Here is a 14,886-nt window from a genome sequence, read left to right on the forward strand (position 1 = left end):
ACGATACAGTACACTCCGCTCATGGGAAACACCTGGGCACCCTGCTACCGAGCTAGCGAGCTTTGATTTTGTGATTGTTCCCGTGTATCTAAACATGTCGGTTTCAAGCTACCTCCTTGGAAACAGCATCTCCCTAGCACACACTCAACTCTTGGCCGGCCAACAGACGCCAAATGCCGATGCACGCTCAAACTGTCGGACATCATCACACCTGGTATCTCCACATCCCGACCGAATTGAGCCGTTACAAGCGTCTTCTGCCGTACATATCGAATCGATGGTTCCATTCATCATCTGACTTGGGCTTGATGCCTTCTTTGCTGGTTGGCCGAAATCTTGGATCTCGCGCAATGCGGCTGGGAGCGTTGTAAAATCCGCCCGTGTCCTCCTCAAAGAAGCTTGAGCTCCCGGAATTTCCAGTCAGCAGTCGACCTCTCTCAATTGCATACTCTGGTGCTGGTTTGTATTTGCACGGAAAAGTCTCCTGTTCACATCCTGTTGTGCCTGCCTCCGTGCTGCTCAATAGGTTGGCCCATATGTCCCCCACCGCGTAGATTGCCGCCTTCTCCATGTCGACATCCACCGAGGCGTGGCTCACAGCTCCATCACAACCCAGATTGTTCGTGATTCGGCCTGCAATATGATCTTCGACGATCTGTTCCACCACATTCCTCACGACGCGGTTACCCTGGCTTTCCCATTGAAACGAGTTGAGGAGCTTGTCCCGTCTGTCGATCCGCATATCCTGGAACAGAGCCTTCGGGGTATCGGCATCTATTGCTGTACTGCAGAGCTTCATGACCCGATTCATTCTAAGGCGTTCGCTCTTTGACACGGGCTTGAGCTGATACCAGTCATCCGTATCAACTCCGAACTCTTTGCGAAGTGCCTCATCATCGAGAGGAGATGGGCCATATGTCTCAAGTTCATCTGCAATGGGGAGCCCGACTGCGTGCATCTCAAACCCCGGTGGCGGCCTCAACGAAGGCTGAGATCCTGGGTCAACGTTGTCTTCCTTCATCCCAATGCGAAATTCATGCTCTGATGTTGTGCTGCTCGCCGTCGATGGCGGTCTCTGCAAATCTGAGGCTTTCACGCGATGCAGATCTGGATTATGCAGAACTGTCTTGCCTGTCTTTGCCAGTGCCTGTTGTGCCGCAACAAAATTCTGCATCTTGCTATTGCGATCATATGGCTCATCTTCGGGAGTTCCGGCTGACTTACGTTTTATATTTTGAGTCGAAACCTTCCCTGAGATGTCTACATCAGGTCCGGGATTGAGAAACGAATCATCGGTATCTGGGTAAGAAAGTCGTCGCGGAAGATTTGTTGTGGGCATGGGATGATTGCGGCGCGGCTCTTCATTAGGAGGCACAATTCCATCAGAATTGAAGTGCTGGAAGACTGGACGCTGGGAAGGATCGTGCACAAATCCACCAAACTGCTGATATGGATTCCAGGCAGGCGTTGCGGTGGCATAGGAGTTGTTGAGCATCTGCGATCTATTACGCATGTCTGGACTTCCCGAAAACTGCTGGGGAGTGGCTCCGAAGCTCTGGGACGGGTTGCCGTAGCTTCGGGATAGCAAGGCCAGTTTGTTCTCCTGCTTCGTGGGACTGAGATCGGATGGGGCCATCATATCACCGAGATATTGAGTCGGCTGGAAAAATCGCATCGAAGGGTAACCTAGCGGGGGAAGAGCTGGTAAGTACGGCCATAACAGATCAAGGCCCGGGAACCCACTCGTTCCAGAAACGGTGCTTGGGGAGCTCTGCACGCTGATGGGAACGGCTTGTTGGGATTGTCTGGTAATAGAATGCGGCTGACTTCGCTGAGGTGTTGGAACCATAAGCCCAGGAGTTCTTTCTACTACGGCAATCATGGCTTTGGGTGCCGTTGGTGCTGACATTGCCGGCATGACGACTCGGACAGGTTGAGGGTTGCGAGGGCCTAAAGGTGTCTCAACTTTGAGAGCAGCAGAGTTGTCCCGATCGACGGTGCGAGCTTGGTGGGTGGGTGTTGATGGTGTGTCATTGTTGCCCCCCAAAGCCTCTTTGCCATCTTCAGATGCGTCTTCCAAGACCAAAGGCACATAGGCTTTGGCACCCTTGTTGCGGTTCGGTTGTGTGTTTTTGGTGAAGGCGCTGAGAGACACCGGCACAGGCTTCGGTGGCAGCCTCTGTTCTTCAGCTTCCCGCGAGGCTTGTCTCGCTGATGCAGCTTTGAAGGCATTGTATTCAGCCGCTCGGGCTCGTGCACCCAGCATCTTCTTGGTCTGGCTGGGCAGAGTTGAAATCTGTTCCACAGTGAGTATTTTGGAAACTACAGTGGATGTCTTGTGGCTTGACCTTAACCGAAATGAATGTCTCTAGATCCTCAGCGGCCCGGCTCCTGATCCAACTTTTGGTGTTCAAGACGGTTGCCGATCTATCCCAATTGTTGTAAATGTTCAGTGTTTTTTGTGCCCCCAACGGAAGTCAGGAGGCTGAAGCAACAAAGAAGGCGACTTAGGCTGCGAGATCAGACAGGATAAGTCGGGCCCTTCCACGGCGCAGAATGACGATGAGGTCAGGCGTGTTGGAGCAGAATCAGAAGAGGTGTGCGTCAAGAGGCGTGTAGGGAGGTGGTTGGGTGCGGCAAAATGGACGTTACAGTGAACACTGGATACTGAACACGAAGAACAATCTCACTGAAGACAGAGCGAGAAGGACATACAACAGCCTGCAACATGCAATTGAGATGTCAACATTGTCAAGCCCGGAGTGGAGGATGGAGGATGGCAGTATGGCAGTGCTCGCAAGAAGGAGAGTATATGAGGCAGTGACTACCAACTACGCAACAACCAAATCAAACCCCTTTCACTCTCAGGCAATCGAGCTCTGCATGAACACCCTCAAATTGGCAAAGAACCCTATCGTCAATCACCTGCATCTTGTCATGCAAGGTTGAATGCCGCAGACAATGGAGGAGGTTCTTTGATCACTGCAGGCTCCCATGGCAGCATAGTATTTTGCCAGCCTTGCCAGTTCTCATGTTCATAATTCTAAAGTCAAGACAGTCTTATTGTGCACACAAGGTGGGAGGGGCGTAAGATGACTAAAAAATGAAGACTGTAAGACAACTCAGGAAAAGCATGTCAGGGCTATATTACAATGCGCCATGTGGAAACAACCCTCTTCAGGCTAACGTTGTCAGGTATCCGCCCATATCGAATTCTTGAGGCGAGTCTAATCATAGACCGGAGGAGAAATATAAAGAGCCTCTTGTCGTTCACTGCACATGTAGTACGCCTGCTAGTGCTCCTACTAATGACATAGCTTGCTACTACTGGACCTGGCGCCAAGCCAGTCGGTCACATGTCAGGCTGAGGGGTTCGAACCACGTCACTAGAACTCATTTTGCCATCACACCGCATGTCTTCTAAGATCGAATGTTTCCAACAGGTCAACAGGTCAACTGCTCAACGATATTGCTATTTTGCCTCCCGAGAATCTATTCTCTTTACACAAGCGTAACCGTAGCAGTCTCAACGCAATGAAAGTCGGCGACCCTGTGTACCGCGGCGACCCCGTGCCCCTCCCCGTCGAAGTGGTCTGGGTGATCGCATCGTACTTCAGCTCTGACTCCGAGGCTATATCTTGGTCTGCGCCTCGGCCTGGGCTTTCCGGCCTTCTGTTTCAAGCGACACTATGGGCATGCTGTCTGGTCTCCAGAACATGGTACACCGCGTCCATCGAGCACCTGTACAACCGACCTGTACTAACCACGCGCAACTTTGACCTCTTCGTGCGCACGATCGCGCCGTCGATATCCTCGACCCCGACATCATCGCGCCGCACATGGCGCCGCACACCGCTGGGGCTCGAGGACCTGATCAAACACCTCGACATGAGTGAATTGTCGTATGAAAGCTCCAAGAGCATCACGGCGCGCCTGGTTTCGCGGACGAAGAATTCCCTAGAAAGTTTTGTGCCGCCGGCCATCACATTCTCGTACGTACCCCTTTTATCCCGACCGGCAACCGTTGTGTTGATCGGTCCCTTTTCGCCATCGGGCGTGACGGGGTTTGTGCTTGGATCTTGCTGCCGCTGACCGCGGCTTCTGTGTGTTTTCCAGTATCCCATCTCTCGCTTCGCTGTCCAAGTGTCGGCATCTCCGATCGCTGGATCTGTCGACCGACCACTACGACATCGGCTTGCCCCGGCTGCTCCACGCCATGGAGAATCTCGACCAGCTGATATTTCTGAAGCTGCCACGCAACGGACTATGGATGCAAGTGAAACCAGAGTCGCGGTGGCCGAAGAATTTGCAGTGCCTGCAGCTCTCGCACCGGCTGTGCGAGACCGAGGACCGCTGGGCAACGCTTTTCAACACCTGGCCCGATACGCTGACGTCGCTGAAGGTTGTCCAATGCTACCTCTATTGGTCTTTCCAATGCCTCTGGAAATGTCCGTCGCCGGCACGGTCGATTCGGCACCTCAGCATCGGACCGAGCATACGTGGAGGTGGATTGCCCCTGGGTGCCATCGTCCACGCGTTCCCCGCCTTAACAACACTCGAGCTTCCCGTTCACATCGGAACTCACATGACTGCTATGTATGAAGAGGACCCATCTGGGGTTGGATACATCCGTTTCTCAATGCCCCCCATGTCTCCCCAACATCCTCTTGAGACCATCACCTTAACAGATCATGGCCACCCGACAGAGCCCAAATTGGACGACATGATTGAGATCTTCGATGTTTACGTCGACAGGTTTCCCCGACTTCGAAGGATAAATCTAGCCCAAAACCATTTCAACGTGGTCGCAGGCAATGAATCCTTCTTCAAAGTCCTGAGTAAGGCGCTCGAGGACAGGGCCGACCCAGCCGACAAATATCGGGCAGGAGTTTTCCCGCATTGATTCTTCATCTTCGTTGCCTCAAACTAGGGAGCAGTTCAAAAGACAAAGCGAGAATGGTAAACATGATGTCAATCCGGTGCAGTCGTTGGTCAATCAAGACGAGCTCGTTATCTATCCATAGTCACCGCCTTTCCCCTCCCATTGCCAATGGTATGCTACAGTCGTCCCTTGCATTGAAGCACAACTCCATCGAACCCGGCATATCCAGCCCAGTGGCCATTCCATCCCTTCGTGCTCCCGTCTTGCTTGCACCACTTCCCATCCATGGCAATCCTAAATCTTACAAGGCTGTAGTATCATATCGAACAAACACCGTTCCATAAACCCATGAAGTGTCTCCGTCGGCCTTGGCCCGGCTCATACCGTTCTTGAATGTCATATTCGAAGTGAAAGAGAAAGAAGGATCGACCGCGTGGTACGGCCTTACAATCGGCCCACTTCGTGGGCTGAGAGGAGTCGTCCCTGTGGAAGCCCTCAAAACATCGTTCCGAAAGTGCCATCCGTCTCGATGCGCTTTCTCGGGCTGGAATCGGTAGTATCCGGTTTGCGATGCCTGAGTACATTAGCATGACCGTCAATTAAAGCAAGCCAAAGCACATACCTGAAGGTGAATCCTACGAACAAACCCTTGCCCATCTTCTCGTCGCGTTCCGCCATCTCTTCCAAAGCTCTTTGTTTGTCATGCACTTCCTTGTACTTGGCCATGTCCGCCTCATTACTGAAGTCGTCGAAGTATCCAGCATCTGTGTCGGAATCAAGCTCCGGAACGAATGGTGCCTTCTGCTCTCTGAGAGTACTGAAGTCGACCTCTGCAAAGTACTCGTGCTTGTGAATCTCTGAGATGTTCTTGAAGCGATGCTCCTTTGCCGCAACCAAGCGAGTGATCAGATCCCAGGTTCGCTTGCTGAGGAAGTAGTTTGGATCATCGTAGACCGGCTTACGGAGAACGCGCTGCCATCGCTTGAGGTTCTGCCATGTTTCGTCGACAGTCGCGCCGGCAAACGGAGGGTATCCAGCCAAAGCCTCAAACAACATGCATCCCAGAGACCAGTAGTCGACAGTAAAATCATACTGTTCTCCTTTGAGCACCTCTGGAGCCATGTAATCTGGAGAGCCAACAATGGATTTCGCGTAGTTGATGTCCTTCTTTCGAAGAGAGCGGTAACCCTCTCGTCGTTGATCTGCCGACCTATCTTCGACGGGGGTGATACCAAATGGCACAGGTGTATTTCCAACTTCCTCAAGTTTGATTCTCATGCTCTCGATCTTGATGGGGCTTAGCATCCCAGCAGCAAGGCCAAAATCGGTAAGTTTGACGTGACCGGTGGCATCAATCAAGAAATTCTCCGGCTTCAAATCGCGATGGATGTAACCAAGCGTGTGCAAAGCGTCAACGCACGAAAACATTTCTGCGATGTAGAACCGTGCATGGCGGTTATGAAGAACACCGGTGTTGTTGAGCAAGGTTCTGAAGTCGCCGCCAGGAACGTACTCCATGGCCAGGTAAATCTGCTCATCGTCCTGGAAAGAATAGAGCAGCTTGACAAGCCATTCTGATTTGGCGGCCGTCAAGATATCTCTCTCGGTCAATATGTGTCGCACCTCGTCCAATTTGAAGAGTAGCTTCTTCCTCATGACCTTGAGCGCACATACTTCTCGTGTGTCTTTCTTCTGAGCAAGATAAACTTGACCATAACCACCCTGACCGACCTGCGTCAGAATCTGGAAGTCACCATGTCGGAGACGTGTTCGACGTTTGCGCAAGTTGGCACGTTCTCGTCCGAGGTATTTGTGAAGAGCAGCATCATATTCTTCTTTTGGGGTCTCTGGCGGAGCAGGGAAGGAGGCTTTGAATACTGCTTCTCTCGATTGACGGTTGTGCACGTAGGAGAGGAGGTCGAAATAATAGTCGAGGAAGTCTGGCCCAGTTAGCGCATCAAGGTATTTCTCACCTCAAGGAGACTTACACAATTGAGTCACGTTTGCGAGTCGCTTGACCTTGGGCTGCTGCAGTTTCTGCATTTCCTCGGTGGTTAAGCCTCGTGTGATTGTCTTCCTCGATTCTGTCGGCTGGTATTGCCCCTGTCTAGAAATTGCAGCGTGGTTCTGTTGCATATCCTTTCCGTATCTCAGGCCACCGGCAGGCGCATTCTCTTTGTTTGACTGACGAGTTGGGCTTTCGGAGCGGCCGACATGCTGAGTGGGCGGATCGTTGAAAGGGTCCTTGCCAATATTGTCATCTCCGACGGAAAGACCTTGTTTGGACGGCGACTTAGGCTGACTCTTTGTAGGTGACATGGGTGCCAGTTTCATGGCATTTTCGAACACATTGGGCAGGTCATTGGCGCCGGGTGGGAGTTGTTTCTTGCTCGGGCTACCCTGAGGTGTCTGGACCGGAGTGGTAAAGCCATGATTACCGCCTGGAGTGGATGGAGTTTGAGGACGGTCGTACAACTCATTTCCCGAACGAGTATGCAGGAGAGGAGGAGGCATTGGCATCACCATGTTAAGGCCGTGTTGTGATTTTGGCGACAGAGGTGTGCTGACCGCCATCTCTTTGGACGAAGGGGCACGTTCTGTTGAAAAAGGGAGGGTTGTTCCTTCTGCAGTAAAGGCGGCAAGTCACGAAGACGAAACGGTCTGTTGATCCTTCGAACCACTTGAGGCACAATACGGCACTCACTGCAGAACAATAGAGAGGATGACAGCAGAACCTCAGGTGTCTGCGCAGGCTCCTGACGAAGACATCCACATACCAAGAGGCGACGGGATTGGTAGCCACGGTTTTGGAGGGATCAACACACAAGAGAGACCTAATTAGTCTGGGTCTCCAGAGGCAACGCCGCCTGGAACGTCGCCCACAAACTCGGGGAAGTTTGCCGGGGCTAGCGAGTTGCTATGTACCTACGAGTACTCCATAGTAGGTGCTAACTCGTTCTCTCCGGACACTAATTACTAAGGTACTAGTCTATATTAAGCGCCGGTGTTGGCGGTGAGACCTGGCAGAATAATGCTGTCATGACTTGGGCTATCAACATCATCAGATACTATTACCTCTTTGCCTGACTTATTACTACCTAATTACTAGGTACCACGAGTATGTTTCTTCTCGTTTGAAGACGAGCAATTCCCCTGTATCATTCTCTCTTCACTGGGCGATACTACCTATTTGCTTCAAGCTGGCTGCTCAATCCGCCGCTCGGCTAATCCGCCTCGTTTCCACCATGTCTCGTCCTACCCCTGCAACCACTGCGCCTTGGAAAGCAACATTTCAAGCGCACCTTGAAAAAGTTGGCGGATCAGGCGCAGAGTTCACCCTAGCAACAGTCAGTGCAAAGGGCCTTCCCCATGCTCGAACCTGCATCTTCCGTGGCTTCTGGGCAACACTACCATCGAACGAGCATAATGAGCTCCCTAAGAACCCTCCAATCTATGATTCCGACTGTCCTACCTTCACTACAGATGCACGCATGGGTAAGACACATGATATTTTTGCGACAGCGAACGGTGGGGGCAATCTCACACAGTCACATTCAGGGTCAGGAGGTGGCGGCCCCGTCGAAGCTGTGTTCTGGATAAAAGAGACAATGACCCAGTGGCGGATACGAGGAAAATGCTGGCTTATTGCAGCCGATGATATAGAAGGCGGACAACAGGCCCAGAACTCCGGGACGGTGACCGTCAAAGCCGAAGTTGGACGATACATGCGGGCCAAGGAAGGGTCTGGTCGCGCGGAGAAAAACAAAGACTGGTCGTGGAGACTGGAAATAGAAAACTACTTTGAGAATTTATCGCCGACCATGAGAGGAACGTTCAAAAATCCTCCTCCCGGTCAACCATTGCAGGAAGGTAAGGATGACAAAGCAGGAGAAGGACTCGGACAGAAGGCGGGACATTTGTCGGATGAGGCACTCGCGCGGAGGAACTTCCGGGTCTGTATCATCACGCCAGAGCAGGTGGAGGCCGTCGATTTAAGTGATCCTACCCACTGTACCAGACAAGTCTGGAATTTGGCAGAAGAAGGAAGGGGGCCTGGGGGCGACCAGCCGAGCGAATCTTTCGGCGAGTGGAACTTGGTCGAGACGTGGCCCTAAGATACTAGGTTGAAAGACAGAAAAACAGTAATCAAGCAGTTCATCGCCGGTTATCTGTTTCCATCCAAAGGGAAGGTCGACTTGAAAATTTCAGGGTTCAATGAGGCCTAATTGATTGGGGTATCGGAAATCTGACACTGCTAATGACCACCCGCACGCTGCTTTGTGATATTTGTTTGCACGCGTTCATTTGCGTTCTCAGTCAACGTCATATCAAAGTCAAAGCCCCGAACACAGCAGCTCCCAAAACACTCCACCCAGCTGTGAAAACGGTAGCGCTGTTACCTGTCGGAGAGCTCGAAGCGCCGCTCGCGGTGCTACTTGGACTTGCGAGTGATGAAGACGCAGACGAGGCGGAGGCGGAACCAGAGCCACTTTGCGGCGAGCCATCAGCGTTGGTCTCGTTGGCGTTGACTTTGGAGGAGAGCGGAGAGGCCGTCACTCCGGTGCCGTTGGTGCAGGCGCTTGGAAGTGATTGGATGGTCGGCGATGAGGTAAAGGTCAAATCAGCACACTGAAAGCCCCAAGTGTCAGTTGTATAGTTCTCTAGTCAGCGTTGAAGAGACTTACGATATAAAGACCACCACCACCTTCTCCGTCCGTGATGACCTGTAAAGTCCCATTCGTGCCGTCTTGAATATCGAGGCTAGCCGGGACCTGGACCGATGGCAGACAGAAACTTCCCTCTCCCTGTTCCTGGAAAGTCTGCTCGAGTGTGATGTTGAAGTTGTCGCCTGGATCATTGCCTAGGGCCAGAAGTATCTGGACTACCGAGCGGTCGTGACCCATCTCGAGGGCAACCGGGAAGGCCGAACTGGAGACAACAGTGCGGTTTTGGGAGACAGAAAAGCCACCGCAAGGAAACTTCGCCTCCGTCTCATCCTCATCGCTTCTTGGAGCTGGGTAGTGGATATGGAAATGAGCGGAGACAAGAAGAGGGAGAGAGATCAGGGCAAGGAAGGATTGAGGAATCATTTTGCGGTAGGCTTGTAAATTGAGTGACTGAGGTGACAGAGGAAGGAGAATGGGAGGCGGATGAGCCGTGAGGTATGACTGCGAACGAGTCCAGATTATAGAGTCGTGCAAGGAAAGGTCAAGGGGGGGTGAAGGAGTAAGACCGATCAAGCATCAAACCGGCATCGTAGCCTAGACTCCTTGGCGAGCTTGTTACCTGGGACTCGGAGGGCTTAGAGGCTCAAGTTGACACTTCATTAAACGGTCTCGGGTCTCGTGTCGTTAGGTAAAATGAGCACATATCGATCTGTCAGATAGCAAGGCTCCTAAGGCCTCCTTACCTATCAGGTTAGTCTGTGGTTTGGGGTGGAATGTACCCAGTACTCCGTACTACTACTAGTATGTCGTTACTACTAGCTAGCCTGCGGCAAAAACGTGCGCATCTGACTGTGGGGAAGGAAACTTGCTCACGAGCAAAAAGGGGCGAATGAATATTACCTGGTAGGCCTGGTAATTATTAGATCCTTTATGTCGGCGTGTACTTCATACATCTTAGTGAGGGACGTTGGGAGGCTAAGGCTGATTCACTCCGCCAATAGGTGTCTTTCATGAGCGGCTTCGTGGAAATCATCGTCGTGATTAGAGTACGGATACTCCTATGGATGTCCATCTTATTCTTCATGTTAACAAGACGTCGGTGTTCCGGCACGACGACGACGACGTAGGGGTATAGGGGACGGCCAAACAGTAGAACTCTTCTACGCTCTTCTTTGCGGCCTCTTCTAATCGTACTGCAACGGGTATCTCAATCGCTTTCCGACTCCATTCAATGCAAGTGTTCATCAATCTGGGCGTATCTCCCCACTAATAACTCGCCAACAAAAGTGCCGGCCAGCACGGAGAGGAAATAGCCCACGTTCATGGTCATGACCGCCAACATCCTAGCACATGGTCAGTACAATGCCAAAAATTCCATGGCGGCTTTACGCACAGCAAATATGAGACGCCAGCAATAATCGTTGTCAAAATAGCTCGAGGGATGTCGACGGATAATCGAAAAGGAACGATTCCGCCAGTTCTTGCTTGCACCACCTTGACGTTTTCCTCCACACCTTGGGCCGTGACTAGAGAACCTGTCTTCGCGTCGGGATCCTGATCAATCCTGCCAGCTTCGGTCGATCTGCCTTTGACCAGAACGAATCGTCGGTTCCGTGCGGCGGTTGCCCATCTCTGCTCACACACAGCCTTTGCCGCAAAGAGGAGCCGCAGTGTCATCGCGAGAAGAAGGAGGAAAATGCAGGTGCCCGCATAGCCGCCTTCCGATGAGGGCGTCCAGGAGTTTGCAAAAAGAGGGGTGGTGTGAGTGTTGGTGAATACCATCGTCATGGACATGGAGTCTGACTGCGAGTGTGACATGGTGAAGTCGTGAAGATAAAATGGAGGGATTCGCGGTGATGCGACTCTTTCGACTTTCGAAACCTCGAAGGACACAAAGGAGGGTGCGGGACGTGTCGGGGTCTTTGTATAGAACACGACTGTAGGACGTACTCTCGCTCTGTTTCGAGACCAGAGGAGGTGAAGGGGTTGGCTACACTGTCTGGATGTTGAGCATATTACCGACAGCAGTAGTATAGAGAAGTAATACTAGTAGTTGTAGGTTGGAAAAGCGGACAGGCAGAAGCGAGGCCCATCGCATCCATAGCACTTGTCAGGTGCTTGTGATGGATGGATCCATTAACATTCATATTAGTAGTAGTAGTACGGAGATTTATTCTTATTTCTTTGAAGTTCCTGAGGTTGAGCAAGTTCTTGGCTGCGCAGGTTTTCCCATTTGGGGATGGAGCCCGCAGCTGCACCACAATTGTTTGGGGCGTCGTTTGGGCGCAGTTTGATCTTGTTGGCCGCGCCCGCCAGCCTCAGCCTGTCAGATGAGATGCCGTCCTCCTGTTCGCCCCTCAGGTTCCTCCTCGGGACTCCGTATCGTATTATTACTCGAAACACCGCTCACCAGCTTTGAGTCCTCACCCGACCCGTTGAGCACATTTACATTTCTCCCCAGTGCTCAAACTACGCGCTCGAAGCACCCTCCTTTGGCATTCTTACTTGCGGCGTTCCTCTATATCTCGGTGCACTTCAACGTTCGAGTACATCGCTCCAGGGCTAGGATTCTGACGGCTTCCTCTTTCATCCCTCGTTTTCTTACAGCTCCTCCACCGGCTTGACGCCTCTTTGTTGGCCAAGACGAGACATATGGCATAAACAACCTTCCTGCAGCCTTTTGTCCCGCTTCTCGCCAGCCTCTCATTGTTAGCTCACTTGACAAGTTGCCTTCAGCATGGCCGCCGTTCTCTTCCCCCGCCATGACGGCATGGACATGGACATGGACATGGACATGGACATGGGCAGTATGGGCTCCGGAAGCGGTGTTCCGGGGTATTTTTATATGCAGAAAATGTTCTGGGCTGTCATCGGAGCTGTAGTCGGGTTTGCTGCTCTTCTCAACCTACTCGACCACATTCTTCTCTGGCAGCGACAAAGGAGTCAAAATGCGAAACCGAAATCTTTTTTTTGGTCATTCTATGCAACCATAACCGCCCTGGGTCGCGAGATCAATTCCGCGTCCTTGCCAACGTACCAGTTCAAATGGCTGAAAATGCGAGCCCCTCCCTTGGGCAAGACCGTCTTGGCTCTCTCCTATTTGATCACAGTCATCGTCTTCTGCTTCTACAAATACGACACCGGTGATCAGTGGAGCTGGGAGAACATCGCATATCGATGTGGGTGCATCGCCCAAGCTCAACTTCCTCTTATTTTCCTCCTGGCCGGCAAGCAAAACATCATCGGTTACCTGTCAGGTGTGAGTTATGAACGTCTGAACTGGTTGCATCGCTGGGTCGCTCGCGTTCTGTGGTTGACATGTACGTTTCATCTGATGTTCTGGTTCAGGAGCTGGGCAAGATATGACTACATCAAGGTGAAGTTGTCGACAGACCAGATGACTCAGACTGGCTTTGCGGCTTGGTGCATTCTCACCGCCCTTGTGGCCACCTCTTTTGCACCTATGCGACGGGTGAATTATGAGATATTCCTGGTGGTGCACCTCGTCCTTTTCGCGGGCTTCATTGGAGCCGTCATGCTCCACGTCGACTATGGCAAGACCTACGTCTGGATATGTGTCGCTCTGTTTTTTCTCGACCGAGTTTTGCGTTTCGGCGTCTCCCTGGTGGCCAACCTGTCAATTTTCCATCGTCGAATCCCGGGCAGAAGTTGGCTCTGGGCACACAAAGCCACCTTGACCCCTCTGGCAGGAGATGTCACCCGCATCACTATCGACCAACCTGTGTTAAGATGGAGCCCTGGACAACATGTTTTCCTCTCATGCCACACAGTGGCCCCGTTGCAAAGTCATCCTTTCAGCATAGCATCAATTGAGTCTGACAACCAGCTGGTATTCCTCATACAAGCTCGCCAAGGAGGCACGAAGCGCTTCCACCGATTCGCTTTGAAAAATCTCAGCCTATTTAATCCTTCTGGGCCTGAAGTGAAAAGACAACAGCTTGTTGGAGTGGAGGGACCGTATGGAACGATCCGTCCACTGCGGCAATTCGACAGCATTTGTCTCTTTGCAGGCAGTACTGGAGCGACATTCACCGTCCCGCTACTGAGGGATATCGTGCAAAGGTGGAAGGCCAGCGTCCAAGGGACATTTTCGATTGTTACGCGGAAGATCCGCTTCGTTTGGGTAGTGAAGTCTCGAGACCGAGTGGGGTGGTTCAAGGATCAGCTCGAAACCGCACTGCTAGATGTCCAAACCATTCGGAAGATTGATGGATTCTCTGAAAAAGAGCTTGACCTCAGCATTTATGTTACATGCGACGAGGAGTTAGAAGCATCAAATCCCGATGGCTTTTGTGGACCGGAAGCGCATGGAGCTGTCCAGGTTACGGCCAGAGCCTCTTCCGAGACCAATGGCCCAACCAAAAAGTCCCCGGACCAACAAGTGGAGATAAGATCAATCACGTCCACTGATCAGAATAACGACGGCTGTGGACCGGACGGTACCTGTTGTTGCAAGGCTGCTGTTGACGAGGATGGAGCGGCAGCAAAGTGCTGTTGCTGTGGACCTTCATCAATCTCTCTCTCCTCGTCTTCTTCGTCAATCAACGAGAAGGGTCCCGAAACTCTGCCAACCAAACCGGCTGAAGATAAGCCGCAGCTCAAGCTGATCGCCGGTCGACCCAAACCACGAAACATCATTCGGAAGGTGTTGGAAGAAGCCGAGGGTGAAAGTGCAGTGGTTGTTTGTGGACCCCAGGGACTACAAGACGACGTGCGACGAAGCGTCGTCGCATTGAGTGACGAACGTGCTGTTCACAAAGGGACGGGGGCGCAAGGCATATATCTTCACGTGGAAGGATTCTGTTATTAGATGGTAGCGGGTGGGGTGCTCACTAGGTACCTATGTGCATGGCGACTGGCGTTTGGGATACAGGAGGGCTACAGGGAAATGTGGCTGGTGATGATGGACTATGATACTCACGAAAGACTCTCTGTAGGAGCGTCGACTGCTAGCAGCGGCCAATTGGATATTAGATGAAGAGCACGAAAATATACATCAACTGTTGGGCAGGCTCTGGTCGGTCATCTGTGAGTTTGATATCAGTAATACGGGATATAGGTATTAATAATTACCTCAGGCAGGCTGAGGGCTGCGTAGGTGTGCACAGGCACCTAACAGGCACGTAGGCTAGGTGACAGATACCCGTTAGGTGCCCTGGTGTGCCCGTAGGATTTGCTTAGTCATGCCCTCGTGATTTCCATTGGCATTCAGCCTGCTGCCGAAGCTGGCTTACGCACGTATGACCCAACCCGGACCTCTTCGCCGCCTGGATTCCAGAGGCAGTCGGACTGATCTTTCGTGGCCACCCCGTCGCC

At 52.1% G+C, this 14,886-nt stretch overlaps 7 protein-coding genes across 7 annotated transcripts; 3 read left to right on the forward strand and 4 right to left on the reverse strand.

Moving 5' to 3' along the window:
* Positions 1–244: 244 nt before the first annotated feature.
* A1O3_03350 (uncharacterized protein) lies at positions 245–2,266 on the reverse strand (the record flags this gene model as incomplete). The annotated part of the gene is made up of 1 exon (XM_007733488.1): positions 245–2,266. One exon carries the CDS (start codon positions 2,264–2,266, stop codon positions 245–247), a length of 2,022 nt encoding a protein of 673 aa, XP_007731678.1.
* Positions 2,267–3,534: 1,268 nt separating this feature from the next.
* A1O3_03351 (uncharacterized protein) lies at positions 3,535–4,903 on the forward strand (the record flags this gene model as incomplete). The annotated part of the gene is made up of 2 exons (XM_007733489.1): positions 3,535–3,992; positions 4,117–4,903. 2 exons carry the CDS (start codon positions 3,535–3,537, stop codon positions 4,901–4,903), a joined length of 1,245 nt encoding a protein of 414 aa, XP_007731679.1.
* Positions 4,904–5,377: 474 nt separating this feature from the next.
* A1O3_03352 (AGC/NDR/NDR-UNCLASSIFIED protein kinase) lies at positions 5,378–7,456 on the reverse strand (the record flags this gene model as incomplete). Its single annotated transcript, XM_007733490.1, has 3 exons — positions 5,378–5,456; positions 5,505–6,822; positions 6,871–7,456. 3 exons carry the CDS (start codon positions 7,454–7,456, stop codon positions 5,378–5,380), a joined length of 1,983 nt encoding a protein of 660 aa, XP_007731680.1.
* A 671-nt stretch (positions 7,457–8,127) lies between these two features.
* A1O3_03353 (uncharacterized protein) lies at positions 8,128–8,997 on the forward strand (the record flags this gene model as incomplete). Its single annotated transcript, XM_007733491.1, has 1 exon — positions 8,128–8,997. The coding sequence occupies one exon, from the start codon at positions 8,128–8,130 to the stop codon at positions 8,995–8,997; it is 870 nt and encodes a 289-aa protein (XP_007731681.1).
* A 208-nt stretch (positions 8,998–9,205) lies between these two features.
* On the reverse strand, positions 9,206–9,972 carry A1O3_03354 (uncharacterized protein; the record flags this gene model as incomplete). Its single annotated transcript, XM_007733492.1, has 2 exons — positions 9,206–9,511; positions 9,568–9,972. 2 exons carry the CDS (start codon positions 9,970–9,972, stop codon positions 9,206–9,208), a joined length of 711 nt encoding a protein of 236 aa, XP_007731682.1.
* An 805-nt stretch (positions 9,973–10,777) lies between these two features.
* Positions 10,778–11,367, reverse strand: A1O3_03355 (uncharacterized protein; the record flags this gene model as incomplete). The annotated part of the gene is made up of 2 exons (XM_007733493.1): positions 10,778–10,892; positions 10,943–11,367. 2 exons carry the CDS (start codon positions 11,365–11,367, stop codon positions 10,778–10,780), a joined length of 540 nt encoding a protein of 179 aa, XP_007731683.1.
* Positions 11,368–12,343: 976 nt separating this feature from the next.
* A1O3_03356 (uncharacterized protein) lies at positions 12,344–14,380 on the forward strand (the record flags this gene model as incomplete). The annotated part of the gene is made up of 1 exon (XM_007733494.1): positions 12,344–14,380. One exon carries the CDS (start codon positions 12,344–12,346, stop codon positions 14,378–14,380), a length of 2,037 nt encoding a protein of 678 aa, XP_007731684.1.
* Positions 14,381–14,886: the final 506 nt, after the last annotated feature.

This window comes from Capronia epimyces (genome assembly GCF_000585565.1).
Source record: "Capronia epimyces CBS 606.96 chromosome Unknown aczIQ-supercont1.3, whole genome shotgun sequence".
In the NCBI taxonomy this organism is placed as follows: Eukaryota; Fungi; Ascomycota; class Eurotiomycetes; order Chaetothyriales; family Herpotrichiellaceae; genus Capronia; species Capronia epimyces.